The sequence below is a fragment of the Anabrus simplex genome, chromosome 14 (genome assembly GCF_040414725.1).
Source record: "Anabrus simplex isolate iqAnaSimp1 chromosome 14, ASM4041472v1, whole genome shotgun sequence".
In the NCBI taxonomy this organism is placed as follows: Eukaryota; Metazoa; Arthropoda; class Insecta; order Orthoptera; family Tettigoniidae; genus Anabrus; species Anabrus simplex.
In genome coordinates this window covers 37,266,781-37,294,761 of record NC_090278.1, presented here as the reverse complement: position 1 = coordinate 37,294,761, position 27,981 = coordinate 37,266,781, and the positions used below count along the sequence as shown (strand labels likewise).

Here is a 27,981-nt window from a genome sequence, read left to right as displayed (position 1 = left end):
TTTTGTTTTGTTTTTATTAGGAAAACAGAGTGAGAGTTACAGCTCAGGGCTTTTAAAGTACCTGCTATAGCTCTGTCAATTTTCATGATTAAATGCGCCAACTGTATGAAACACGTTTAATGCTAATAACTTGCTACCTTTCACTAAAATGCTTAAGTCAATTTTTTTTACTATTTTAGACCATTTTAGCTAGTTTTAGGGCATATTTTCTTGCATATTTTATGCACCTATAGATCATGAACTTCCGAACCGTAATATTAATAAAAATCATAATAATCCTAGGCGAAATATCTGAGCCTTTTACTATTAACACCGGGGTCAGTCAAGGAGTCGGATTATCTCCGTTACTGTTCCATCTCGTACTTGAGAAAGTAATCAGGACCTGCGAAAGGGAAATTAAAGGAATAACCCTTAGCAGACTATTTAAAGATAGAATTCACTTGCACTGTCTGGCCTTTGCGGATGACATACAAGTCCTTTTCAATAACAGGCAAGAAGCAATTCATTCTATTGAAAAATTACATGAAATTGCCATCAAAACGGGACTTCATATCTCGTATGAGAAAACTAAATACATGGAAGGAGCTTCACGATATTTAGATGGACAACCTGTGATAACTAAATTCGGTAGAATCTTTCAGGTGAACCAATTCATGTATTTGGGAGGAATTATTCAGTCCTCTGGTTTAAACCGCGAGGCAAATAAAGAATTTTCAAATTACAGAAAGCTTACGGGATCACTTGGAACAGGTACAATAAAAATCAATACCTCGGAAAGCAAAACTTAGACACTATCATACATAATCAAACCTGACGTGTTATATGCTTCAGAAACCTTAATCATTGGTGGTGGGTCTCTAACCAAAGACATAGAGAAACAGGAAAGGAAAATTTTAAGAAAAATATGCATTTATATGCAACATTAAATTGCGTTAAACGGAGTCAGAAAAATTTTCGGCCCAGTTTGTATAGAGGGAATATGGAGGAAAAAATCATCCCAGGAAATGTATTATCATTCTGAAAAAATATCTCACACTTTTCGGAAAAGACGACTGAAATTTTATGGACACATTATCAGAATGAACAGTAACAGACTAACTAAAAGAATTCTCAACCTGGCCCCTTCCTCTAAAACCAAGAACAGCTGGTTTCGTGAAACTGAAACAGATCTCCACGAAATCAACATCTCAGAAGACATTATACAGGACAGATGTAAGTTCAGAACCGAAATCGACAATCATCTGTTTGAAGACAAACCCAACACCAGAGCCACTATAATTTGGACAGAAGAACGAAGGAAGAAGGTCAGCGAGAGGATGAAGAGATTTTGGGAGGAGAATGAGGCCAAAACATCAGCTAAGCTGGTTCAATCGAGCTCCTAAGTAGGGTACAACGATGTAAAATAGTAATAATAATAATAATAATAATAATACCAAAACTCACTTCTTTTCTAATGTCATATAATTATGCTCCGCCACATATTCTAACTACCCACGGCAGAATTTTGAAAGTGGAAACATTCAAGTACCTTGGTGAATGGGTTGAATCCAATAATTCTGAGAAGTTCGCCGCCTTCACACGTGTTAACAAGTTTGAATCAGCCTTCCGACTCAGTCAAAACATATATATCAAAAAGTCCATGTCTCGAAATGCAAAACTTCGATATTATCAAACTGTAATTAGACCTGAAGCATTATATGCAGCAGAATGTTTATCACTTCGAACACATCGCCTGTTTGAAAAACTGGCAATTAAGGAAAGGAGGATTATCCGAAAAATTCTTGGTCCCAGTCTCAAGGATGCTGTTTGCAGACTTCAGAGCAACTTAGAAATATACACCCACACTGAAAAGATTTCAAGCGTAATCCAGAAATGAAGGATGACATTTTATGCTCCCATCTTCGGATTGCCAGCTGAAAGAATCTGTAAACGTTTGTTATCCTACATCAGAAGTCTCAAAACGATTCTTCCTTGGTTGGTGGAGATCGATAAAAATCTTTTAAAGCATGGAATCTCAGAAACAGACATTCAACTTGGAGCACCACTCAAACACTAACTTATACAGGTTCACCAAGAAGTCCCAACTCGACTGAAGCAAGTCCATTCTGATGCATGGAAGAAAGAACACTCCGAAAGGATGAAAACCTGGTGGACCCGCAAGAAGACCTACAGTTGAGAGCTCGTGGTTCTTAGTGGCCCTAATGATGATTAATAATAATAATGTAAAATGAAAGAAAAATATTTTGGCAATAATTAAAGTACCGAGCGACTTGATCGTGCGATTAGAGGCGAGCAGTTGCGAGCTTGCATTCGGCAGATAGTTGTTCGGACCCCACAGTCGGCAGCCATTCTTAAGTTTCTGGCAGTACCGGGAATCGAACTCGGGCCACCGAGGACGGCAGCTAATAGTATTAACCGTTACGCTATGCAGGCAGACATCAGAGAGATGAACAACGGAGAAGAGGACATAGTTTGATATTCAGGGAAACTGTGGAGCCACTGTCGACAAAAACTGCCCAAGACAGGAGAATTTGGACGACGTTGGAGGAATTCTTATCTCCAAAAGGGGGCTGATCGGATTCTGTAGTTATTGATGATGGTGATGATGATGATGATGTTGATTTATTTCCTGGCGATTTATTTTAGAACTATAAGGAAAATGACACTTTATTTTCGTGAAAACGTCGACAAAATTCAATGACGCAAAATTGATATTCTTAGGAAGAAAATATTTTTGCCACAATAACTTTATGTTCATGTTCTTATTTTGTGGAATTACGTAGAAATTTTCGTGCCGACGTTTCGTACCACTTGTTCTTTAATTATTTCATACATAGTGGTGGTGATGATTATTGTTTTAAGAGGAAGTACAACTAGGTAACCATCTCCAATAACACTAATCACAGCGGAAAAATTGATGGGGTCCGACACTTAGAAACATGAAGGTATCGATCAAAGGAAGACAAGGGCCACGAAGGGCGTGAAAATAAAAGACCCCTAGGCCTCGCAAACTTATACCGTCCGGATCGGAAAAGAATAAGTACTGACCAAGGGACGTCGGATAGGATAGATGAAAGTGAGGAGCCTGGCACAACTAAGTGGAAGCAATGCCAGGACTCAGCTAAGGGTCCCGTAGTCGCCAACCCATGTTAAGAGCTACTGGGGCCTCTTTTAGTGGCCTCCTACGATAGGCAGGGAATACCGTGGGTGTTATTCTACCACCCCACTCACAGAGGGAGGGAAACTAAGAAGCGGAGGAAATGATTTTCTTCTACCGCTTTTCCCATGTTTGTGGGGTCGCGGGTGCGAACCATGTCGCACATGTGTATTTATTTATTTATTTATTTATTTATTTATTTATTTATTTATTTATTTATTTATTTATTTATTTATTTATTTATTTATTTATTTATTTATTTATTTATTTATTTATTTATTTATTTACCCTCCAGGTTGGCTTTTCCCTCAGACTCAGCGAGGGATCCCACCTCTACCGCCTCAAGAGCAGTGTTCTGGAGCGCGAGACATTGGGTCAGGGGATACAACTGGGGAGGATGACCAGTACATCGCCCAGGCGGCCTCACCTGCTATGCTGAACAGGGGCCTTGGTGGGGGATGGGATGATTGGGAAGGGATAGACAAGGAAGAGGGAAGGAAGCGGCCGTGGCCTTAAGTTAGGTACCATCCCGGCATTTGCCTGGAGGAGAAGTGGGAAACCACGGAAAACCGCTTCCAGGATGGCTGAAGTGGGAATCAAACCCACCTCTACTCAGTTGACCTCCCGAGGCTGAGTGGATCCCGTTCCAGCCCTCGTACCACTTTTCAAATTTCGTGGCATAGCCGGGAATCGAACTCGGGCCTCCGGGGTGGCAGCTAATCACACTAACCACTACACCACAGAGGCGACCATTTATTTATTTATTTATTTATTTATTTATTTATTTATTTATTTATCTGGGAAACAAAAACAGCGAGAAGCCGAATTACAGAGTTCCACAATGAACAATATATTTACAGTACAATGGAGTAGCGCAATGCAAACGTTTATAAAAATAAGTGAAAGAACAACGAGGAAGTATCATCTAATGATGAAAATAGCAGAAGAAAATTTAAAACTAACAAAATAACTGTAGAGACACGACAATTAACAACAAAACATAAGGGCAAAAGAAAAGAACGAGGAAAATTAAAGACTGAAAGTAAAATGAAAAGAAGAACTTATAACTAGGCGCATAAGTAACGGAACGCTCTACTTCCACCTCGAGACAACTATAGCACAGTAAAAAGTAAATAAATATTACATTATGTACAATAGAGGGGACAGTAATGAGAAGGAAAAAAAGGGGATATGAAGGAAATGAGCTATGTTAAGTTAAGGAAGAATCGATTAAAGGAGGCATACGAAGAAAAAGCGTCCAAACTCCTGTCAGAAGATAAAGAGTTAAGGAGGGTTGGAATGCGGATAAATAAAGTTCTTTGAACAAGGGAGAGGCGGGATACGTAATATGAAGGAGTGGATTTATCCTGGTTTTGCGAGTTGGGACATGTAGGGAAAAGAAGGATGCAGGATCAGGAGAAATAAATAAACAGCTAACAACGTCATATAGGAATCTAAGTGAGGCTACTTTCCTGCGAGTAGATAACGGGTTGGTCCTGTTTTACGTCTGGATGCCCTTCCTGACACCAACCCTATATGGAGGGATGTAATCACTATTGAGTGTTTCTGTGGTGGTGGTAGTGTAGAATTAATCAGACGTGATTAAAATCCTTGGCGCGGCCGGGAATCGAACACGGAACCCTCTGAACCGAAGGCCTCAACGCTTATAATTGAACCAATGAATCGGACAAGAGGAAGAAATGATATATGAAAATAAGTGGGAAATAATTATGGAGAGGCAGTAGAAGAAGGAGTTTGGATTACACAACTAACCTACACAGTCAGGGAAACTGTGGAGCCTTTATCGATTAAAACTGCCCAAAACAGCAAAATATGGAAGACGAAGACGAGGTTTTAGCTCCAAAAGGGAACTGATCGGACTCTGTTATTGATGATAATGATGATGATGATTTATTTAGAACTCCAAGCAAAATGACAATTTATCTGCGTGAAAAGTCAACAGAATTCAATAATGCAATGGATGCCCTTCTTTGGGAGAATATATTTTGCCAAAATAACTTCATGTTCATCATGAATACATGCCTCTTATTTGTAGAATTGTATAGTAATTTTCGTGCTGATATTCCATAATACTTGTTCTTTAATTATTTCAACTACACACCAAGATTAGAACATGATTTTGATAATAATATTAACTGGATATTGCTGACATCCCTTTCATATCATCTCCACTATGGCAAACTGGCAAAAGTGACGAACTAGGGAACCTGTAGTTCTAAAGTTTTGGTCTAGATTTTATTATTTATATAATGTCTACTATCTGATAAAGTCTCACGTCTGAAGCTCGTTCTGTATGGCTAACACATAAAACCAATCCTTAATTATAAAAATTGATTTAACATGAGTAATTACAACTTCTTTCAGCTCTCCTAATTTTTTTGACAATGTACACATTCGTTAGTTTGCCAGAGGGGGGACGATGTGTTGGCTTCGAAAAATCATGGAGAGTAATTTTAAATGGGCTGACTCTACTATATTAAACTGCTGGTTCTATCAACTTCATTGGTGCATTTTGACCACACATTCTATTTTAGAAATTCTGAACATAAAATGTGTTGCCTGATAAATTAATTTTGTCTTATTCCCAATATGGAATAATAAAACATGCATATGATGTGTTTCTTTGCAGGCGACGAGGTTATCGAGTGGAACGGACGATCTCTCCAAGGTAAAAGCTTCCAAGAAGTATACGATATCATCGCCGAGAGTAAGCAGGAAGCTCAAGTGGAGTTGATCGTCTCCCGAAGTCTGGGGGGTCGTCGAGCAGCTCCCACAACCCCCTGGAGATCCCCAGCGCCCACCCACAAAGGTATCTCCCCCTCCATTCATGGTGTGGTGTGTGTCTGTCTGTCTATGTAGTCTTAGTTTGTGGAGCACTTACCATGCTAGTCATAGATATATGTATTTTATGTATTCCAGTTGAAGTTTCAGTACATTATATCACTGTTTGGCCACCAACAAATCTTACCTTATGTCATTTTTCACTAATCACTTCACAGCTCCATCACGTGGTTACTGATAAAGGCGCAAGACCAGAGGAAGTGCAATGACATCCTTTTACTCTACTTATTCACACACAGTGCTTGAAATAATTCGGATTTAACACGTTGAGCGTTACAGTGGACACCTGTGACTATTTTCTGGATTTCCTGTTAGTCCAGAGTGGACATGGATGTCCCTTGCGGAGGGTAAAATAAAGTTTCGGCCCACAGAGCAAAATTTTAAAAAAATGGCGCCCAACGTGTTAAACATTAGGAAAAGTATTCATGCCCCTGAACCGTTGTGACGGCAGTCCTACGTATTTGTACCCCAATAGAGAGAATCCTGAAATGATAGTTGCTTTTGCGTAAGGGTTACCGTGCAGATTAGAATGTTTAAACAATATGTAAACATAATTTTGAATTCAAGATTTTTATTATTTATTGATTTAACTTTTTCGTTGTCCCTCTCCCTAACGTTGCAGCTAATCCCTGAATGGAAACATTTTTTTCATTTGTGATTTATCGTACTGTAGAAATTCTGACTGACAATTTAGAGATAGTCCCTGAGAATATTGGTGGCAACAATTCTTCCAGTTCCAAAATGCTAATGCCAAAATTCAGAAAAAAGTTCACGCAGAATTTTAATATCATACTTTGAGCGCCGAACAGCAGTACAATCACCTCCCAATATCGGAACAGGATGTTGTATTTCTCCTCCAGATCTTTAAATCGCGGTTCGTGGTGGCTCTTTTATTTAGTTTCAACTGATTCTGCTTGTGCCTTCAGACCTCACAGCTTGGTCGATAATGAAGCCGATGTTTTACTTTCTGTCGAATGCTATGATGCCAGCACGTTTATGAGAGAATTCAGATGAAATACATAGCACTTCCTCAAATACTTCAAATTACTTCACCTTTCGGAGGCAACTAGCAATAACACTCCGCAATTTGTGGTGTGTAAAGTTCTCCTTTGCGGCAGAAACTAAGAACGTGGTGAGGAGTTTCGTTCTCGTTGCAGTGACAAGCAGCGGGTTTCTTGACTTCTACCAGGGATTCATGTACTGTATATGTATATATGAATCTTTATTGAAAATAACTGTATAATTAAAGCAGCCATTAAGCAGGAAAGTGTGCGAAAAAGTGTTTGAAGGTTACAGCATCCAAAACTTCACGTCGCTGGTGGAATTATAAGATTGGATATTTGAATTCTTGATGCTAATATTCTTTATATTATGGATTTGTAATTATCTTGTTATAGATTACTATTAGTGTATTTTATTTGTTAAATTTGTAAGGCTCTAATTTTATCACCGAAGTTATCACAAAAACTTCAAAAATAAGTTGATGTTATAATGAGGTTATACAATATGGTCTTTTGTCACTGGTTTCCTCGCTAATCTAGGAAGTCTTAATGCGGCACACTGATTCAATTAGTAAAATTTTTCACAGCTTCCACTGCTATAAATCTTGCTTTTAATGCCACCATCAAACATCATAAACATCATTTACCTTCATCAGCTTCCATATTTTCACAGCCCTGATGGGCAATCACTCGCTAACGAGTAGGATTGTCTTGTTCACTCTAGTGTTTGTGGGTTCTTAGATGGCTGTAGAGGCCAATCTTGGAGCCGAAAATTCTACCACGTTGTTGACATATATTTGGTCTGGTGCGGGCTGACTGTGTAGTGGGTTTTTCCTTCAGAAGTTACCGTTGTTGCCTAGAATTGCGCTTGTCAGTTTCTATTTTCCCAACGTTGTTGCTCAAAGTCCTGAGTTCCTTTCAAGACATTACGGCACCATACTGGACGATCAAGTACAGTAGCTTCCCAGTATCAGTTTTAATTTGACATTTCTTCATGTAGGTCTTCAGTGTATCTTTATACCGCTTGTGTGGTCTTTGACTATCCTTTAGATGGGAATAAAGAATTCGTTTTGGAAGACGGAATTCAGACATCAGTGAAAGATCCACTTCTTCTCCAATATCTATCATGCGATTATTAGTGCAAAGAACACCATTAGATCGCGAGTTGAAATTTCCCCCTTAAAAATCATTTTACGTCCAGCAAGGCATTCAGCAAAAACTCAAACCGAGTCAGGGGGTTCAGCGATCCCACCAACTAGCAATAACCTAGATCGTCTGTACTGATATTACACGCACCAAGTAATGGAACAGGCAGAAGCTGCCAGGTGATTTTGAAACACTTTTACGGCGTTGAACTCATGATACCACGACATCAATGTTCATTAATATATTCATTTCTGATGTGTACATTAAGTACGAAGCTTCGACTACGTCTAAATCTTCCAAAACTGAGCACAATTGTGTAAATATGTACCCTACGTGATTTATTATGTTATAGGGATGTAATGTGAGTCTGAGATCATTACGAGTTCCACTAGATATCATGATAAACAATTAAAAAACCCCTACAATAATGTGCTTTATACACGTCGCGCACTGTCAATTGCAAAATTTTGTTAGGCATGATTTATGTACTTATTTACAAGTATGTATTTATTTCTCGTGTGACTTTTAGTGCCGGGAATATCAGAGGACAGGTGGTGGTGGTGATTATTGCTTTAAGAGAAAGTAAAACTAGGCAATCCCATCCTCTACATAACACTAATAAGAGTTAAAAACCGGAAGGGATCCGTCACTTCGAAAAATGAAGGTATCGGCCAAAGAAAGACAAGAGCACCGAAGGGCGTGAAAATTAAAGACTCCCTACGATTCGCAACCTAATAACGAGGCCGGAAAAAGCAAGAGTTGACCAAGGGAAGTTGGATAGGATAGATGAAGGTGAGGAGCCTGGCACAAGTAAGTGGAAGCAACGTCAGGACTCAGATGAGAGCCCCGTGGTCACCAACCCACGCTCCCAAGTTCAGACTCGGTAGGGCCCCTTTTAGTCGCCTCTTACGGCAGGCAGGGGACACCGTGGGTGTTATTCTATCGCCCCCACCGACAGGGGCATATCAGAGGACATATTCATCTCACCTGATGCAGGTGTTCCTATTTGACGCTAAGGGGCGACCTGCGCATCGGGATATGGGATAATGATTATGAAAACGAGGCAGATGGTGTTGATGGTGATTATTGTTTTAAAAGGAAGTACAACTAGGCAACCAGCCTCTATATAACGCACATCAGAGGGGAAAAAATGGAAGCGATCCGACTCTTCAACCAAAGAAAGATAAGGTCCACGAAGTGCGTAAAAATTAAAGACCCCTTAGGATTCTCAAACGTAATACCGTCGAGGTAGCAAAAGAACAAGAGTTGACCAAGGGAGGTCAGATAGGATAGATGAAGGTGAGGAGCCTGGCACAAGTAAGTTGAAGCAATGCCAGGACCCATCTAAGGGGCCCCGTGGTCTCCAACCGACGCTCCCAAGTTCAGAACCTCTGGATCCCCGTTTAGTCGCCTCTTACGACATGCAGGGGAAAACGTGCGTGTTATTCTACACCTCCCCCCCCTACCCACAGTGGGATTGGCCGTGAAAGAATCGGTCTAAACAGTTTATATATACACAAAATTTGTTTTGTTCTTCCTAAGGTAACAAGTTGTGTCGCTATATTGCTCATTGGTGCAGGAAGTAACGAATTAGATCCATTACTTACAATGACGTCAGATCTGTAACAGCAATCTAGTTCGATATATCAGCTTCCGGTTTGTCGTTCTTGTCCCTTAAAAGCACTTCCGGTGCCTAATAGCGTTGCTAGGTAGCCGCTACGTCTCTTCCATCAGTCTCTTCGCGACTACCCTATTTTAGGAAAAATTATTCAGTTCATGTTATATGCCATAAATCAATTTTCGAAAGTTGCGGCGCGATTGGCGTCCTGGTCCCTAAAACAAATTAAAATTATCCAATGTGGGGAGCTACAGTAATTGCTGTGGTAATTGATCACGTTACCGAAAAGCTTCCCTACGTGGTGAATGCATCCTGTCGCTTGCTTGTCATCCGTTGTATTTACAGCGCTCCGTCTTACTGTTGCCTTTATTATTATTATTATTATTATTATTATTATTATTATTATTATTATTATTATTATTATTATTATTATTATTATTATTAAGCGTTTGATAGTTTTATCACAATAACACTAGACAAAACATCAGAATCACGGAATCACTAAGCCTCAAGTATTACATATAAACACAAGAACCTAGAACCTAGTCCGACTCGTCGGCTGAACGGTCAGCGTACTGGCCTTCGGTTCAGAGGGTCCCGGGTTCGATTCCCGGCCGGGTCGGGGATTTTAACCTTAATTGGTTAATTCCAATGGCACGGGGGCTGGGTGTATGTGTTGTCTTCATCATCATTTCACGACGCGCAGGTCGCCTACGGGAGTCAAATGGAAAGACCTGCATCTGGCGAGCCGAACCCGTTCTGGGATATCCCGGCACTAAAAGCCATACGACATTTCATTTTTCACAAGATCCTAAACTAAATGAATATTCGCTCAAAGAAATGAGCGCACAATTGAGTAGTCCAGTTTCAAAACGGATCATATGCATTTATTTGTGAAAATGCGTTAGCTGTAGTATCCCTCATATTGGATCTATATCCTTATACTGTGAAAAAAAAAATGGAAACAACTTTACATTTGCTACCCTTAGTGTTTCAAAACTCATCATTAAACTTATATTATTTGAGTTTGCTTTCAAAAGTGGTCATCTAAATGTAGCAGCATTAAAAGATCACTGTACGGAATCAAGCCTCATCATTATCGGAATACGTGTATATCAAATGTCTTTAGACGAGACACAATTTAAAATGTCGAGTTTATTTTCCTTGACCGAGGACATTCTTACATGCCAGCAGACCGAGTGTTTTGGTCCTAGGAAATAAAAATGCTATTGTTGACTCCATGGAGTATATCAGCATATTTGAAGATTATGGGCAAGTTGCAAAGCAAACGATGCTGTAATATAAGACTGGAAAAACCGCTGTAAGAGACGTAATGAAACCACCGAATCTTTCTTTAGCACTTAAAATTTGCAAAAGCAAAGCGTTTCTCCTTAACAAAATCCAAGTCCTCATTAGAGGAGGACAGGCATATAATATTGACTTAAATAAAGCAAAGAGCACCTGTAAATCCTCCAAGAGCATTGCTGACATCAGACCTAGTCCAGTTTCCTTAGGATGTCAACCGAACGTCAGCAAGGATGTGGAGAATCTGCTAGTAAAATATCATGGCAGCAACTGAGACACCTGAAGAATCTCTCATTCTACTGGACGCTTTGGTGGGAACAGTGCAATACCACCCCTTAGCAGACAATGACAATGACAAGGAGAAAGATCTCCCAATGATTGATGTCAGTTTTAATGTTTGACTTATTCAGTGGTATCATGATTGTGCTTTCGTACAGACATACATCATCATTACAGACTTTTTTTTGCTATTGGCTTTACGTCGCATCGACACAGATAGGTCTTATGGCTAGAACTGGGAAGGAAGCGGCCGTAGCCTTAATTAAGGTACAGCCCCAGCATTTGCCTTGTCTGAAAATGGGAAACCACTGAAAACAATCTTCAGGGCTACCGACAGTGGGGTTCGAACCCACTGTCTCCCGAATACTGGATACTGGCCGCACTTAAGCTACTGCAGCTATAGAGCTCGGTATTATGGACTTTTTATGTCTTTCAGCGTTCATTCTGCAAGCCTGTGTGATTTTACTTATCGTCGCCTCAATCCTATATTTGTAACTAGTTCTGTGGCCTCGTTAGGTTCTATATCTCTTGTCTTAAAATTATTGGAAAGTGAGCCTAACCATCGTCGTCTTGGTCTCCCTCTACTTCTCTTACCCTCCTTAACAGAGTCCATTATTCTCCTGGGTAACATATCCTCCTCCATTCGCCTCTCATGACTCCACCACCGAAGCCGGTTTATGCCTACAGCTTCATACATCGAGTTCATTCCTAACTTAGGCTTTATTTCTTCATTCCGAGTACCCTCCTGCCATTGTTTCTACCTGTTTGTAATAGCAATCATTCTCGCGACTTTCATGTCTCTTACTTCTAGCTTATGAATAAGATATCCTGAGTCCACCCAGTTGGTCTGAAAACAGACCGATGTAGAGATAGTTTCCTGACTTCCTTCTTACAGAATACTGTTGATCGCAACTGCGAGCTCACTGCATTACCTTTACTGCACCTTGAATCACTCTCACTTAGTACACTACCACTCTGGGAAAAAACACATCCTAAATACTTGAAATTATCTACCTGTTCCAGCTTCGTATTCCCAATCTGACATTCAATGTGCTTTCATATTCGAGGAAATTGTGTTAATTTCCTAATAACACTTAATAATGTTAACAATTATCAATATTGTGGTTTTTTTTTTTTTATTTATTTATTTATTACAAACTTCCCCCATGCGGAGGCTGCCACAAGGACAAAGTATATAATAAATATTATTTCAGTATACAGAGGTCATGATCAACTAACACATGCCACAACAAAACTAATCATCTATAGCCTATATTTCATTTTCAGATGTAACCTATTTCTACAGCTTTAATTAAAATGACAGTAATATAGTACCGGTAGATATTTGCGACGACAAGGAATTAAACCATACTAAATCTTCGGCTCCTGCATCTTAGGTACACCCTAAAACAGTTTTTCGGTTTTCCTGTTAAAATCGTTAATATGTTAGATGATTAGTTTTGAAACTGGGCTACTGAATTATGGTTGTTTTCGGTTTTGTTTTTCGTACAGATTCTAATGGTGAACAGAGCATTGGATGGAAATAACTCGTGGTCAGAATTACGTCACCTGGACCTATTTATTTTTTGGTTACGTGCATATACATAATACTTAATAGTGTCAAAAGCATTATACACTGTATATGTATGGTCAGGCCCCGATTTACAAATGGACGGACTGGGCATTTGCCCAGGGCGTCAGTTTTTGAGGGGCGGCGGCCGGGGGATCGAGTAATTATGGCCTGCGTGAATTATGTCTTAAATTAATTCAACTCAAATTACTTTTATATTCCACAAATTATTCCAATTATTTTATTTGCCTATATAAAACCTTTAAACTATTCTAAGTTTAAAACCTGAATTTAATCTATATATTTAAATTTTATGAAGAAAATGGGTCTTATTTCCAAAATTATTTAGTTACATACAAACTATCAAACTGAACCAACGGCTTTTTAAATAAAAATAAAAACAGCCTGATTCTTATTTGGCTGTTACCTGTATTTGGCTTGATAAGTTTAATTATGAGAATGAACTGTATTTGCACAATGTGCTGTTTTAAAACTCATAATCTTGAAAACTGTAATATTTAATTTGTAAACAATTATTTTTTAGAGGAACAGGAAAACGAGCAGAAGGGGGAGGGGGCGGCTAAATATTGTTTGCCCAGGGCGGTAACTACTTGAAATCGGGGCCTATGTATGGTAAGGAATAAAACTATCAAATCTGTCGTTAAGGCGCTACATCACCTCCTTCTCATTCCTCGTACTATATTGGCGATGACTGGAAAGGGATTTGATGATTAGGTGACAGCATGGGCGCCCATATGACAGTTTGTAAGGGGCGGCCTAGACCTGGGGGTATGTAGTATTTTTAATATTTTGGAAGATGAATGGCGATTTGTATTCCGCGCTAGAATAACACCCACGGTATCCCCTGCCTGTTGGAGGGGGGCGGTACCACCTCTTCTACGTAATACCGAATTTTACATCATTTTCTTGAAAGAAAAACACTTGACTACATTAGATTTTTGTCTTCCCCTGAGAGCTAGAGGGGGGGGGCCACGGACCCCCTTGCCCCCGGGCATGGGCGCCCTTGGGTGACAGAGAATTAGGCTGATGACACATGGAGCGGTTTTCGCCGAGTCGGCCGCCGTCTGTGACTGATACACAGGGCGGTTTTTGCTGACTATGAAAAAACACACGAGCGAGCGCGAAGTTAGATAAGGCAAGACAAACTACAATTTTCAGACCACAATACAGAAAAAAACATGGCTGCCAAAACTGACACAGCGAGAAGTGACCTATAATAATGTATGAAATGATACCAGCGATGTAGCATAAATTCAGCTGAATGTATGTATTCAATGTATGACGCTAGAGCTCGCGCAAGTCTTCTAAACGCTTGCTGCACTGCCCGCAAACGACAGGCCGAATCGGCGAACTTTGCAACATTTTCGTAACGTTACTCTTTTGTCGGAAATCACCCACAACAAATCGAGCTGCTTTCCTTTGGTATTTTTCCCGTTCTGTAATCAAGTAACCCTGATCTTAGCCTACAAGGAATACAAAGCCTGCTCATTCGCAGTGCACTCTTCAGAAACAGTGTCCGCCTGGCAGTGCGCGTCTTGATCACTGCAGCGCTAGTATACCACCTCACATCAGCACTCACTAGCATTGATAACGGGAGTTGAAATTAGCACAAATTTACCTCTACACTATACTTCCTGTATATTATATACGTTACTGAGCAGAATGAAGTAGAAAATAATAAATGTTCACCTTTTACCCCTAGCTGTGGATTTTCATTTCAGATAACTGTCGAAATTTGTGTCTGGCATTTAAAAGGACATAAGGTCTACACTAGATATTTTTACTACCGCACCGTAGATTTTCAGTGAAAATGAACGACTTTAACCATTTTCCTTGATATTTTCTCCTCATAAATCGTTTTTCTTCTCAAGAAGTATTCTCGGCGATACTCATCTGTAATGCCATTAGCGTAGTTAGTGACAGAGGGGCGTAGATACTTCTGCAGTATTATTCTGCTTAGTTCCTCAGGATGATCACTTTTCCCACACCGTAGAATAGGATTTTTAGCAACACGTGGCAACAGTATTTCGGTTAATGTTTGTGCTATTTTTGGACTGTCCAGCGTTACCGATAACATTTCGTCCCTTATTTGCCTCAGTTTCATCAGCAGTGAAACAAAACTTGGCTTTGGATACCTGAGACGTGAGACCACCTCTGTCTTTGATTTTTATTAATGACGTTAGTGGAGATGGACTCTGGATACTACTAATTTTATCAACACACTCTTGACATGGTATGTGGTCTTCGACAACTCTTACCAAGTACCCTCCAATATATGCCATTGCAGCACTCGACGGAGCGGTCTCTAGTGTTCCATGACTTATCCTTGGTACTTGGTACCACCTACGCAACAGAATAAGGACATTATTATTATCAGAACAGGAGCAATAATAATAAGTAACCTAATTTTTGCCGTCACAGGGTCTGCGTATTTTCTGTACCATACACTGTCTGTTTATTGCTTTAATCCACAATTCCCTAGTTGGCTCTTGGCAAGGGAATTCATGGAAAAATTTATTTCTAGAGCCTTTTTTAAAAAACGGTACACAGCAGTACACCATTGTAATATAATTGACGTATTTTAACAATACATTTTTTCCGTTTGGTCAGTGTGTGAATTAAGCCGAAAGTGTCAGGTTCCAAGTCGTCTTCAGTTTACAAGAGTTTCCCCATTTCACATCGGATGGTAAAATTATATTCTGTGACATTTGCAGCAAAGAGGAGAAGGAAACTTGTTTTATATTTCCCCGTAACGAATTATAATCAATTTAGCAAAATCAGCATGGTATTTTAAATAATGCATATTAAGGTACGTAAAATTTCAGCTGCGTAAAAATATTGTACAGCCTATTTGAAAGTCTGTTTTAGGCAGCTAAAATAACATTTTAGCACCTAAATGTCCGACGTCTGGTAATCACTACTGTATATCAAGTTCCTGTGCTGGTTGGAAGTGTAGTGTGTTGTCTGAATATGAAAGGTGAAGTGTTGGAACAAGCACAAACACCAGTCCCCGAGCCAGAATAATTAATTAGACGTGATTATAATCACCCATTTGGCCGGCAATCGAATCCGGGACCTTCTGAACCGAAGGCCTCAATGCTGACCATTCAGCCAATGATTCGAACTAAACAAAATCATTATTGAGTTTCATTATTTCTATCGGTATTAACATTCAACTTTCGTAGTAAACGTCACCAGTAAGCATACAACGTGTAGAAATACCGCCAACCGAGGTGTTCATGTGAGGTTGAATTGCAGCGCTTCTAGCGGCAAATATATCATCCACAGGGCGGACAGCTATGAGTGGCTATTGGGCAGGCTTTGTATTCATTGTAGGCTAAGCCCTGATGAAGATCCCAGAGGTTGCCGGGGGCAACGTTTATGTTTTAAGTCTGCTCTACCACGGCCGACTTGATGCGCCGCTCTAGCTAAAGGAGCGCAGCGAGGGATCCAGTCGGCCGTGGCTCTACCATCGCATGGGGGTTGTGACCGGGAGCTGAGATATACGATTTTACGCTCTATCCTGAAGCCAGCTTTCGGAGTTTAGAAGTACTAGTCACCGTCCTTATGAGATTAAAACTTGGATCGCCCTGTGTATAATGTAACGAGAAGTAAAAATTAAAATATTGTTTATTGGGAAGGCACTTATCAAATAGTATCTGTGAGATGGCAGCGAGACGTGATGAGCTGTTAATTCACCTACAGTATATTTTTTAAAAATACAACACAGCAATAACTGCATATATAAATAAAATATAAAAATATATTTCACATATCTTTCAAATACAGATGTATCCATAATTACGGTAATTCAGACAATATTGACGATCAAAAATATTTTGAAAACTCGAACTGAGCATACAAATATAAAAATAAAATATAAAGAGACAATTTTTTTAAAATTTTTATACACAGGTTTTACAATCTTGTCTTTCCTGAAATCATAATTGTGAACTAGTTTGACTTGAATTTTTTTTCATAATACACAACAATAGGTCGTTCAATACTTTTCCTGATGTGACCACAATTTTCACAGCGAGATGTTATTCTCCTATAACAAACGCGATGGTGGGCTCTTCCTGATGTTTCTCGACCCTTCCATCGTCCGCAGCTGTCAACAAACGAACGATCTCATTGATTGATTTGTTTGTTTGGAAGGAGGGCAAGCCCCTCTGCCTTATTAAAATGGGAATGGGGGCATATCAGACAGGTTGAAGCTCTGTTATTTTGCTCATGTCATATAGAGAGTAAGAGAACCTCTCTGTTGGTGAAGGATAGAACACATCCAAGGCAGTGGCGTGCGTTGGACCCAAGCAAATGAAGGACTGTTTCACTAAGCTAGAAATAGTACTCAAAATCAGTAGCGCCACTTGGGAGTGGCGAGGCACCCCCACACCTTACATCCCCTACTTTGCGGAGAAGAAAATAAATGTTTATTTCATTTTCGCCACCTGAAACTAATTAATACAAACCATGTTATCTTTTCAGCAAATTCTTTCGATGGTGGTGGTGATTACTGTTTTAAGAGTAAGCACAACTAGAAAAAATAGAAGGGATCCGACACTTGGAAAAATGAAGGTATCAGCCAGAGAAAGACAAGGGCCACGAAGGGTGTGAAAATGAAAGACTCCCTAGCCCTCGGAAACCGAATAGCGTCAGGGTCGGAAAAGAACAATAGTTGACCAAGGGAGGTCGGATAGGATAGATGCAAGTGAGGACCTTGGTACAAGTAAGTGGAAGCAATACCAAGACTCAGCTAAGGGTCCCGTGGTTGCCAACCCACGCTCCAAAGTACAGAGCCCTCGGGGCCCATTTTAGTCGCCTCTTACAAGTTAAGCTTCAGTGGAATAACCTTTCCTAAACCCAAACTGCCTACTATCAAACCAGATATTAATTTCGCATGTCTAATATAATCAGAAAGATTGCTTTCCCAAAGTTTACATACAATGCATGTCAAACTGACTGGCCTGTAATTTTCAGCTTTATGTCTATCACCCTTTCATTTATACACAGGGGCTACTACTCATAGGGAACGCAGACCCGTTCTGAGTACAGGAGAACCAACGTAATTCAGCACGGCGCACGACACCGGCGTCCGTGTGCCGAGCACCGGTCCCCAGCCCCGGTGGAATAAACACGATGGTACTAATCACAGGCAATGCCCAGACCCATGTTGTTCCTCACTTGATGGCACTAATCACAAGTAATCGCATGGCTTCAATCCCTTCATCCCTTGGTCGCTTCTTACAACAGACAGGAGATGCCGTGGGTGTATTCTTCGTCTGCGTCTGAGGCTGAAGGAAGGAAGGAAAACCAAAACAAGTGTTGGAGGCTAAGGTAGAGGGAAAGAGTGCAAGAGAGGGGAGTAGAGCAAGATGGATAGACTATGTCAAGAACAGTATAAGGAAAAGAAGACTGAAATGGAATGCATTTACTGAAGAAGAGTGGTGGGAGAGGCAACGGTGGAGAAGTACCATCAACATCCCGACCTGGCAGGAGCTGGACAAAGGGAAATGTAAATAAAATTGATCATAGGAAGCTTTAATCCCTGGTGGTCGTAGTAATGATTATTGTTTCGAAAGGAAGTACAACTACACTAGATAACCATCTCCCCTTCACTCGAACTAGGAGTGAATAAGAGAGGGATCCGAGTCCAATCCTTCAAAGAATTAAGGCAATGTTGCCACTAAAAAATAAAATACAGTTTAAAAGAAACGCTTTGCCACGAGACTGTGTCAATAGTTCTTCGTACTCCGAACTCGAAGGTTAGTCCTCTCCGCACGCCAACGGCGAGGTTACAGAGCAGTGAGGGGAGATAGCACTGCGCCGCAACCTGTTGATATGGGTCTAACGAAAGCTCCTACTTTGAAAATTTTTCAAAACACAAGAATAATGATCACTTCTACGTTACAATTGTAATTATTTAAATAATAATAATAATAATAATAATAATAATAATAATAATAATAATAATAATAATAATAATAATAATTCAGAACGTCGTTCGGGATCTCTGGTGAAGCTGGTGTCAACTTGAGCACGTCAAAGCCGGGAGTGATGATTCACGTCAGGACTGAGAGCGTGTGTCGTGACATTAGCTGTAACGATGCCGAAGCGGATTGACCCCTCCTGGGAGGACTACATAACAGTCCTTTCCGATGCTAAATATAGCGATTCTGCAATCCAAGGAATGTGCAAGAAGCGTGATTTCTTGATATCAAAGAACGGGATCAGTGCTGTATTAAATAAAATAGGCAAAAGCTGACTGGGTTTAATTCCAGAGGGAAAAATACACAATCAGCCACGAGCTGTACACTAGAAGTGGTGTGGAAAGTGAAGGTCCTTGTCTTAGGTGGTAATCCTGCCCACAAAAGGACTATCGCATGTAAGTTAACACCATAATCAACAAGGACCTGCAATTAGAAAAGCGACATAAGCGCCGAGTTCACAAGCTGTTGCCTTGTCACATTTCATTGCGCAAGATAGCTGTATGAGGGTTATCTGGCAGGGAACAGATGGAAAAAAATGTGGTGACATTAGACGAAGCATATGTGTACCTTAGTGACTGTAACAAACCCGGCTCGATCTACTACCGCCCTAGAGACAAAAAAATATATTATCAAACGTTGTATAAAGAATGATAGGAAAGTTTCTTTTTTTTTTTTGCTAGGGGCTTTACGTCACACCGACACAGATAGGTCTTATGGCGACGATGGGATAGGAAAGGCCTAGGAGTTGGAAGGAAGCGGCCGTGGCCTTAATTAAGGTACAGCCCCAGCATTTGCCTGGTGTGAAAATGGGAAACCACGGAAAACCATATTCAGGGCTGCCGATAGTGGGATTCGAACCTACTATCTCCCGGATGCAAGCTCACAGCCGCGTGCCTGTACGCGCACGGCCAACTCGCCCGTTTTTTTTATTTTTTCTTATTTTTTATTTTTACGTCGCACCGACACAGATAGGTCTTATGGCGACGATGGGACAGGGAAGGGCTAGGAGTGGGAAGGAAGCGACCGTGGCCTTAACTAAGGTACAGCCTGGTGTGAAAATGGGAAACCACGGAAAACCATTTTCAGGGCTGCCGACAGTGGGGTTCGAACCTACTATCTCCCGAATACTAGATACTGGCCGCACTTAAGCGACTGCAGCTATCGAGCTCGGTGGGAAAGTTTCCCAAGGCGTTTCTTGATCATCGCTGGATACTGCTACCATGTTAAACCATTCACTGTGTCGATAGTTGAGTGAAAGTGAACTCTACACACTATCAGCAAGAGGTTTTACAACACAGATATCCCAGTACTGTATAGGAGGGCGAAAAATCAGGTATGGGTACATAAAGATAAAGCATCCAGCCACACCTCTTGCTTGACACGTCTGTTCTTAGAGAGAACGGAGATTGAAACTGTAATCCATGTCATTCCTTTTACTGATATTCCGGTGAAGACACCCGATGGGTCACCCATGAACGTCCATGCATTTGGACTCCTAGAAAGGGCCTGAGGAAATAGACGTCCACGCACTATCAATGGCCTTTGGAAAGTCTGACAGGAGCAGTGGGAGAAGATAGACATGCTAGTTCTGCGAAAAAAGTCTGCTGCAATAGAAATCACATTGTCGGGCTATAGTTAGAAATGCTGGCTTTCCAACTGAACAACTGGAGAGATGGATTTTCGTAAGCTAATTACCCTTCAAACACCGTCCCCAGAGATCTCCAACAACCTTCTGGAATAAAAAGCACGATGCGTTCTCAGCCTGAAGGCTGGTTGAATTTCCAATCACACAGTCTATGAGAATGAGGTTAGCTTTATTTTTTTATTATATTAATTTTTCTAGTTGTTTAACGTCCCACTCACACTCGGTGACCCAAGGATGGGAAGGAACGGACCATGGCCTTCATTAAGGTACAGCCCAGCACTTGACAGATGTGAAAACTGGAAACCACGGAAAATAATCTTCAGGGCTGCCGACAGTGCGATACGAACCCAGAGCTCAGAGCTACGAGAACCTATGCGTACGGCCAACTTGCTTGGTGCTTTTTATTTATTACCCATATGACCTTCATATGCCTGTTGCCATTTCTTGATGGATGTAGTATTTTTGTATCCGTCTCTTGGCACAGGCCAGAGCAAAGTGTAGTTTCCACCCAGAGTTCCAGTTTCATCCATGGCTGTCACAGTATGGAAGCTGCTGGGGTATGGGTGGTGCTGAGTAATGACATTTGGAGCACAACTAGTGTCTGAGTATTATGAAAGGTGTTGCTCATAGGATCAGTCGTGTTGCAGTAACAACTTCTGGTCCAGTGAAGAAAGCAATGGCAAACTACCTCATTCCTCATCTTGCCTAGTACGCCTCATTTTGGTGCTGCCATTGGTTTTTGCGGTTTCCCTATATTTGCATAGCGTTTGGTGGTGCTATTTGAGGATCCAACCAGCCCCTGGACTGATGACCTAACAGACAGACAGATGGCTTTCATTGGACCCCTTTAGACAATTTTATAAGGAAGTTTTCTTCAGCCACCATTACTTTCGGTCTTCCTTGGCCGATACGCTACGTGGTAAAGGGTATCTAGTACATGAAGAGGCCCATGGCCTCGCAGTTCACGGTGGAACAAGACGATGATTGCCTTCAAACCCGGGAGCAAAAGAAAAAAAATTTGCATTCTCGACCCAACAGTCAGATTTGAAACAGATGCACAACAGCCCGTTGAAGTCGATGAAGAAAAAAGAGGATATACAGTATTAACCAACCATTCCATATTACCTCAATAAATACAACCTTGAAGACATCGAGATCATAGGGCACATACTGGGTGCAAGGGGCCCCATTCCTAAACTACTGGTCACCTACTTACTACGCTTTGGTGTGCCGAATGAGACCATTGTAATCTGGAGCATACAAAAATTGAAAGCCTTGATAGCGATCTTGAGCCATCACCTCTACGCTCCACCCACTTAATTAAATCAATTAAATTAGGTAATTTATCTGCTGCTTCGTTGTTTTCTCTACATTATCAATAGAATTATTGTTTTTTACTCGTATTGTAATTAGACTAGGTACTAAATTTATATTGTATGATATTCTTTGTCCGTTTGGTAACCCCAGTCATTTGAGGAGGAATGAACATGAAAATCCACAGCCTGTTTCCAGTCAATCGACGGGGTCAGGAATGGAATGAATGAAGCCCCCATCTACCGGCGAGGATAGGAATTGCGCCGGCTCCCGAAGCCTGTCGCACTCCTCTGAGGCAATGACTAATGAATGACAGATGAAATGAAATGATATTGGAGAGTGTTGCTGGAATGAACGATGACAGGGAAAACCGGAGTACCCGGAGAAAAACCTGTCCCGCCTCCGCTTTGTCCAGCACAAATCTCACATGGAATGATCAGGATTTGAACCACGGAACCCAGTGGTGAGAGGTCGGCGCGCTACCGCCTGAGCCACGGAGGCACTTTTGAGGAAGAATAAATATAATTATTTTATTTATCCAGCTTATCCCAGTTATTTCTGGGGTCGCTGGAGACACCCAGGCTCACTCTGATTTTGGCCGAGGTTTTAAGACCAGATGCCCTTCCTGACGCCACGTGATTCTTGAGACAAGGGATTCGAACCTCGACCTTTTGGGTGGGAAGCCAGCGGCTAAACCACTAAGCTAATTACACCTCAAATTACCATTGATAACCTAATTTTATGAGTTTTACGTCCTGCTAACTTTTTTTACGGTTTTCGGAGACGCCGAAGTGCAGGTATTTTGTCCTGGAGGAGTTCTTTTACATGCCAGTACACCTACCGATACAGGGATAACGTATTTCAACTCCTTCAAATATCATCGGACTGAGGCAGGACCGCATCTTTGTATATACTTTTCATTGATTTTGAAAAGGCCTCTGATTCTGTCAACCGGAGAAAATGTGGAGGGCTATGGAAAAGTTCGGAATCCCCCAAAAGATAGTCCGTCTTACACAGGCAATGTATAATGGATATACTTGTCAAGTAGAATATAAAGGGAAGCTGTCTGAACCTTCTGCTGTAACATTTGGAGTAAGACTATGATGTCTGCTGTCGCAAATCTTGTTTATCATGACACTGGAGAAAGGCAACGAATAGAAAGCGTAGCATTCATTGGAGATTAAATAACCGATTGGAAGAACTGGTTATGCGGATGATTCTGTCTTCTTGCAGAATGTTTTCGGGACATGGAAATCAAACTGAATAACTTAAAAATATAAACTAAAAAAGTAGGCGCAATCATACATAACAAATAGACTAAGGAAATGTGCATAAACCATCGTAACAATTCTGGCTTGACTCTAGATGGAATGGATATAGAAAGGGTAGAGGAATTTTGCTACTTAGGAAGCATTGTAAGCCAGGATGGAGGTGCTTTTAGAGATGTGGTGAGCCGTATAAATAAAGCCAAAGGAGCTTTTGCACAGTTACGGCCAATATGGAGATCCCCTCACATTCGCATAAAAACGAAGCTAAGGATATTCAACTCAAATGTTAATTCGGTGTTTATGGAAGTGAGAGCTGGAAAGTGACCAAAGACATTATTACACGGTTACAGACAGACTTTTATAAATCGTTATTTGAGGTACATTATGAGAATATGGTGGCCAAAGACATCTCAAACAAAGACCTTTGGGAGGCCACAAGTGAAGAAGAAAATATCACAAGACAGGCATTGAGCTGGAATCCACAAGGTAGTGGCAGACAAGGCAGAGTGAGGATTACCTAGAAGAGAACCAGTAGCGGTTGGTCCTTAAGGACTTCCGGACGGTGTCCTCCCTAGAGAACTAAAAGGTTATTTTATTTTCTCTCGACATTTGGAGACTAATATTGGACTCGAATAATGCTTAAAAAGAATTGCATTTCCTTGTAAAACTGTAAGTTCTCATCAATAAGGAAGAGTGTTCGGCAATATCAAACTTAGGTGACTGACTTCTAGCGCGTAAATGTTTTCAGGTTGAAGATAAGGCACGGACTCTCGAGCTTCCAGCCGTGAATATAGTGTGGGTGAGGGGTTTGTCACGTAAGGGGGAAGCGCGCTGATGGACAGTTTTTTTTTTGGGGGGGGGGAGGAAGGGTACGGGAAGAGGCTTTCACTGGGCCGATGACCTAGATGTTAGGCCCCTTTAAACAACAAGCAACAACAAGAGGCTTTCACTTGGGCAGAGTTCGTAGCAGTGTAGCAGTAAAGGTGTCCTGACAAACCCCTATACGAACATGCGCCAGTCAAATCTCCATAGTCGCAAACAGCAAAATTAGATAATGATTCATGACCTTCTTCGCCGTATGATTTATATTTTAAAAAGAAAAATAATAAATAATTATAATGATATATAATATTTGAGACCAGTAATTTTGATTCAAATTGAGCCTCGGCTCACACCCCGCATTTTGTGAGAGTTGGCAGCAGTGAATTAGTTTGTTTTCGCGCGAAACACGGTGGTACTAGTCAGTAGCAAAGAAAGAATTGTGGGAAAAAGTACTGTGGCCGTCCCCCGCCCCCCCCCCCCCCCCCGACCTGAGAGACCACCGGCCGCCACTGAAGAGAACCATAGACAGGGCGGCTGGAGTCAACAAGACATGGAGGGAGCTGAATGCATTGGCAGCAGACAGAACAAGCCGGAGAAATTTCATTGAGGCCGGGACCGAACCTGGCAACTTGGGCTCAGAAAGCCATTACCTAAACCGTCTGAGCCACTCAGCCCGGTCCAATTATTATTATTAAAGTATTGTTCCAGTGTATGGAACTCTCACCACGATGGAACCAAAGGAAAGCAGTACATTTTTTCTGGATGTTTTCCGACAAAGTAGTAGTGTCACGAAAATGTTGCAACTTTGGACTGGGAAGACCTGGAAGAAAGAAGACGAGCTGCTCGCCTAAGTGGTATGTTCCGAGCTCTCAGTGGAGAGAGATGGTGTGGAACGACATCTGTAGACGAATAAGTTTGAGAGGGGCTTTTAAAAGTAGAAAAGATCATATTAGGAAGAGACATTTAACATTCAACACAGGATGGTGCTTTGATCTGGTTTCAGATCATGTCCACTTTAATATGAAGCTAGTGATGAAGGAAGAGGAAGAAGAGGGAAGAGGGCATCGGATGAAGAAAAGATTAGTAGAAAAGCAAGAAAGAGAAAGATTCTCAAAGCCTTATAAACCTAATACATTTCGAAGCGGAAAGAGGAAGAGAGAAATAATAATATAAGTGAAGGCTATGCCAAACTCAGGCAGGCCTCTGTGAACGAAATACACGCGATTCGAGGCCTTATAACGTCACCCTCGTAAGGGAACGGGAGTTTCTCAAGGAATGTTGAGCAGGTGCAGATGAGGCCAAAGAGGAAAATGAAACATATGTTCACTGAAGTAACTTCAGACTCAATTGAGTAGCCAGAGAGTAATCGACTCCTAGGAAGACACAGGGAGATTTCCTTCGAGGTGAGGACACAGAATGAATAATTTGTCCTTAACACCAAAATTCATCAACCAATAAGAATGAAATGCAATGCAATGCCTTAAAAATATTAATCCGTAACTACCACACGTGGGTCCAGGGGACCCGAGACAAATTTGTTTTCCGTTTTCTGTCTCAGCAGTATGTAACCTGAAGCTGGGCCACTATGTATGCTCCCACACTTCAGTTAGTTTTGAGGTGTCATTGTGTTCAGTTTGCCGTACTCGGTCAGCTAACAATACGGTCGTCGGGTCCTCTGAACCCCTGTGTGTCTTAAATGTAACACTTTTTTTGATGTGCTTATTTTGTTTTGTAAATTATGGCAGACAACCTCGATGATGAACAAATCCTAGAACTTTAACATCAGACGTCCAGTAATACTGAAGATATAAGTGCATCAGAAAGTGAATATGAGTTAAGTTTGCCTTTCAAAGAAAGACTGAAAGTCTTGTAGAGAGTGTGCCAAGTGCAAAACATTGCTTGTGGTAAACATGGCCATGTAGTGTGTCCAAAACGCTCCAAAGAATTGGCTGGTTTGTATGTTAGTAGGCAGTAGAGATTCTGGGCTACCTTGAAAACTAAAGTAAGCGGTAGAAATTAGCAAACTGTGTTACTGGTAATTATTGTGTGATACCCTTCCATTCGCATCAGATCATATTTATCTGTTAAAAGAAGGCTGTAGTTTTTTAGTTGTTCATTTAATGTGACAGTTAAGTGCATTTTCAGCTTTATACATATCACTTGAAAGAACCAAATATATTAATGAGGAAACACAAAAACGTTTACGAGTAGCAGTTTCTTTTTTCGAAAGTGATTTATTGGTGTAGCCATTTTTTAAGTATCTGCTCGAAATCCTAACTATTAATACTTTAAAATAATGTTATGTTAAATTACTAATAAATTAAACAAATTTATAAAAAGATTTTCGCCTCTTATTTTATTTCAGTCATTCTGCTGTCAGAGGAAAATGTTCGAAAATGGGTTTTTTGCACGCATGTTTGTATTAAGTGTAGTATTTTTCATGTGTGGTAGTTAAGGGTTAAGAACCGTAAATGGAACAGCACATTCTATCCGAAAACACTCTGATTTTAAGTTAAAGATTCTAAAAATAATGCAAAACAAAGTCTGCTCCGTACAAGCCATGAAATTCCTTGGAGGTGATTATGATGGTGGTGATTATTGTTGTAAGAGTAGATGGTGAAAACTTCTACTTTTCGTAACCTCGTCACAAGAGGAATAGAGTTACCGTTCAATGCCCGGTCGCCCGTGCCCCTAGTAGTCTAGTGCCCATTTCTAGAGCAGGCTGTGTCAACCCTTGATCCATATGTCTTTTCCGAATTGGATGTCTCGTTTCTACATTTTCCAACAGGTAAAAGTTAACCTAGCAAATTGGCCACGCGGTTTGCGTCACGTAGCTGTGAGCTCGCATTCAGGAGATTCTTCTTCTTCGTTTTGCCCCATGACTGAGGCGTCGTGACTATCATAATATTCAGCCCTCTAGCCGATGAACCATACTTCGCCATTCTTCCCTATCTACAGCTTTCAATGTGGTTACTCTGAGAGAACACTGTAGGGGGCCGTTCACCATGTCAAATTCAGGAGATAGTGAGTTCGAAACCCACTGTCGGCAGCCCTTAAGATGGTTTTCCGTGGTTTCCCATTTTCGAACAAGGCAAATGCTAGGATTGTATCGTAATTAAGGCCACAGTCGCTTCCGTCCCACCCCTAGCCCGATCCTATTCCATTGTCGTCGTAAGACCTGTGGCTGTGCGACGTAAAATAAATAAATAAATAAATAAATAAATAAATAAATAAATAAATAAATAAATAAATAAATAAATAAATAAATAAATAAATAATAAAGGGCAAATCCATGGTTACGTGTGACAGTTGCCACAGTAAAATGTGTGATAATTGTTAAGAAATCATACCTTTTCACTAACCTGGAAACAATACAGCTATAATTGCTCAATATCCCAATTAATTAAATGATTTCCTACCACTGATTTAATAACAGAAAAAAAAGTAGTTACACATGTCAACGGGCGTAAAAGAAAAAGGACACCCGCAACCATGTGTTACCTGCTGTTCACAACTCTTGGTTGAGGCAGTTTGCGTAATTATGACGACGTTTTAACTCCCAAGATATTTAATCGGAATATATCTAAACTTTTACAGACTTCTTCAGGGATTTTAATTGCATTGAGTCATTTTCCCTCTTCATGACAAGTATAGCAACCTGTTAATCTTTCCAACACATTTTTTTTAAAGAATGGAACATATATTTTTCCAGTGGAATAGTATTAATCCATTGGAAAAATTAACCATTTCAATTGAAAGAATATTAAACTAGACACATTTATCTACATAATGAGGTAGGCCTACAGTAGATTGCTGAAATCCAATATTTCGCTTTAACACCAACGTCCTATATTATATGGATTTGCCCTAATAATAATAATAATAATATTAATAATAATAATAATAATAATAATAATAATAATAATAATAATAATAATAATAATAATGTGATTTCGCCATCTGGGTGGGGCGGTAGAATATAC

At 40.6% G+C, this 27,981-nt stretch overlaps 1 protein-coding gene across 1 annotated transcript in view; it reads left to right on the top strand.

Moving 5' to 3' along the window:
* Rim (Rab3 interacting molecule) overlaps positions 1-27,981 on the top strand; it is a 738,199-nt gene that overhangs the window by 258,696 nt on the left and 451,522 nt on the right. The window contains exon 6 of the mRNA XM_068230365.1: positions 5,808-5,987. Within this exon, the coding sequence (XP_068086466.1) occupies positions 5,808-5,987 (180 nt within the window). The remainder of the gene's footprint in view (positions 1-5,807; positions 5,988-27,981) is intronic.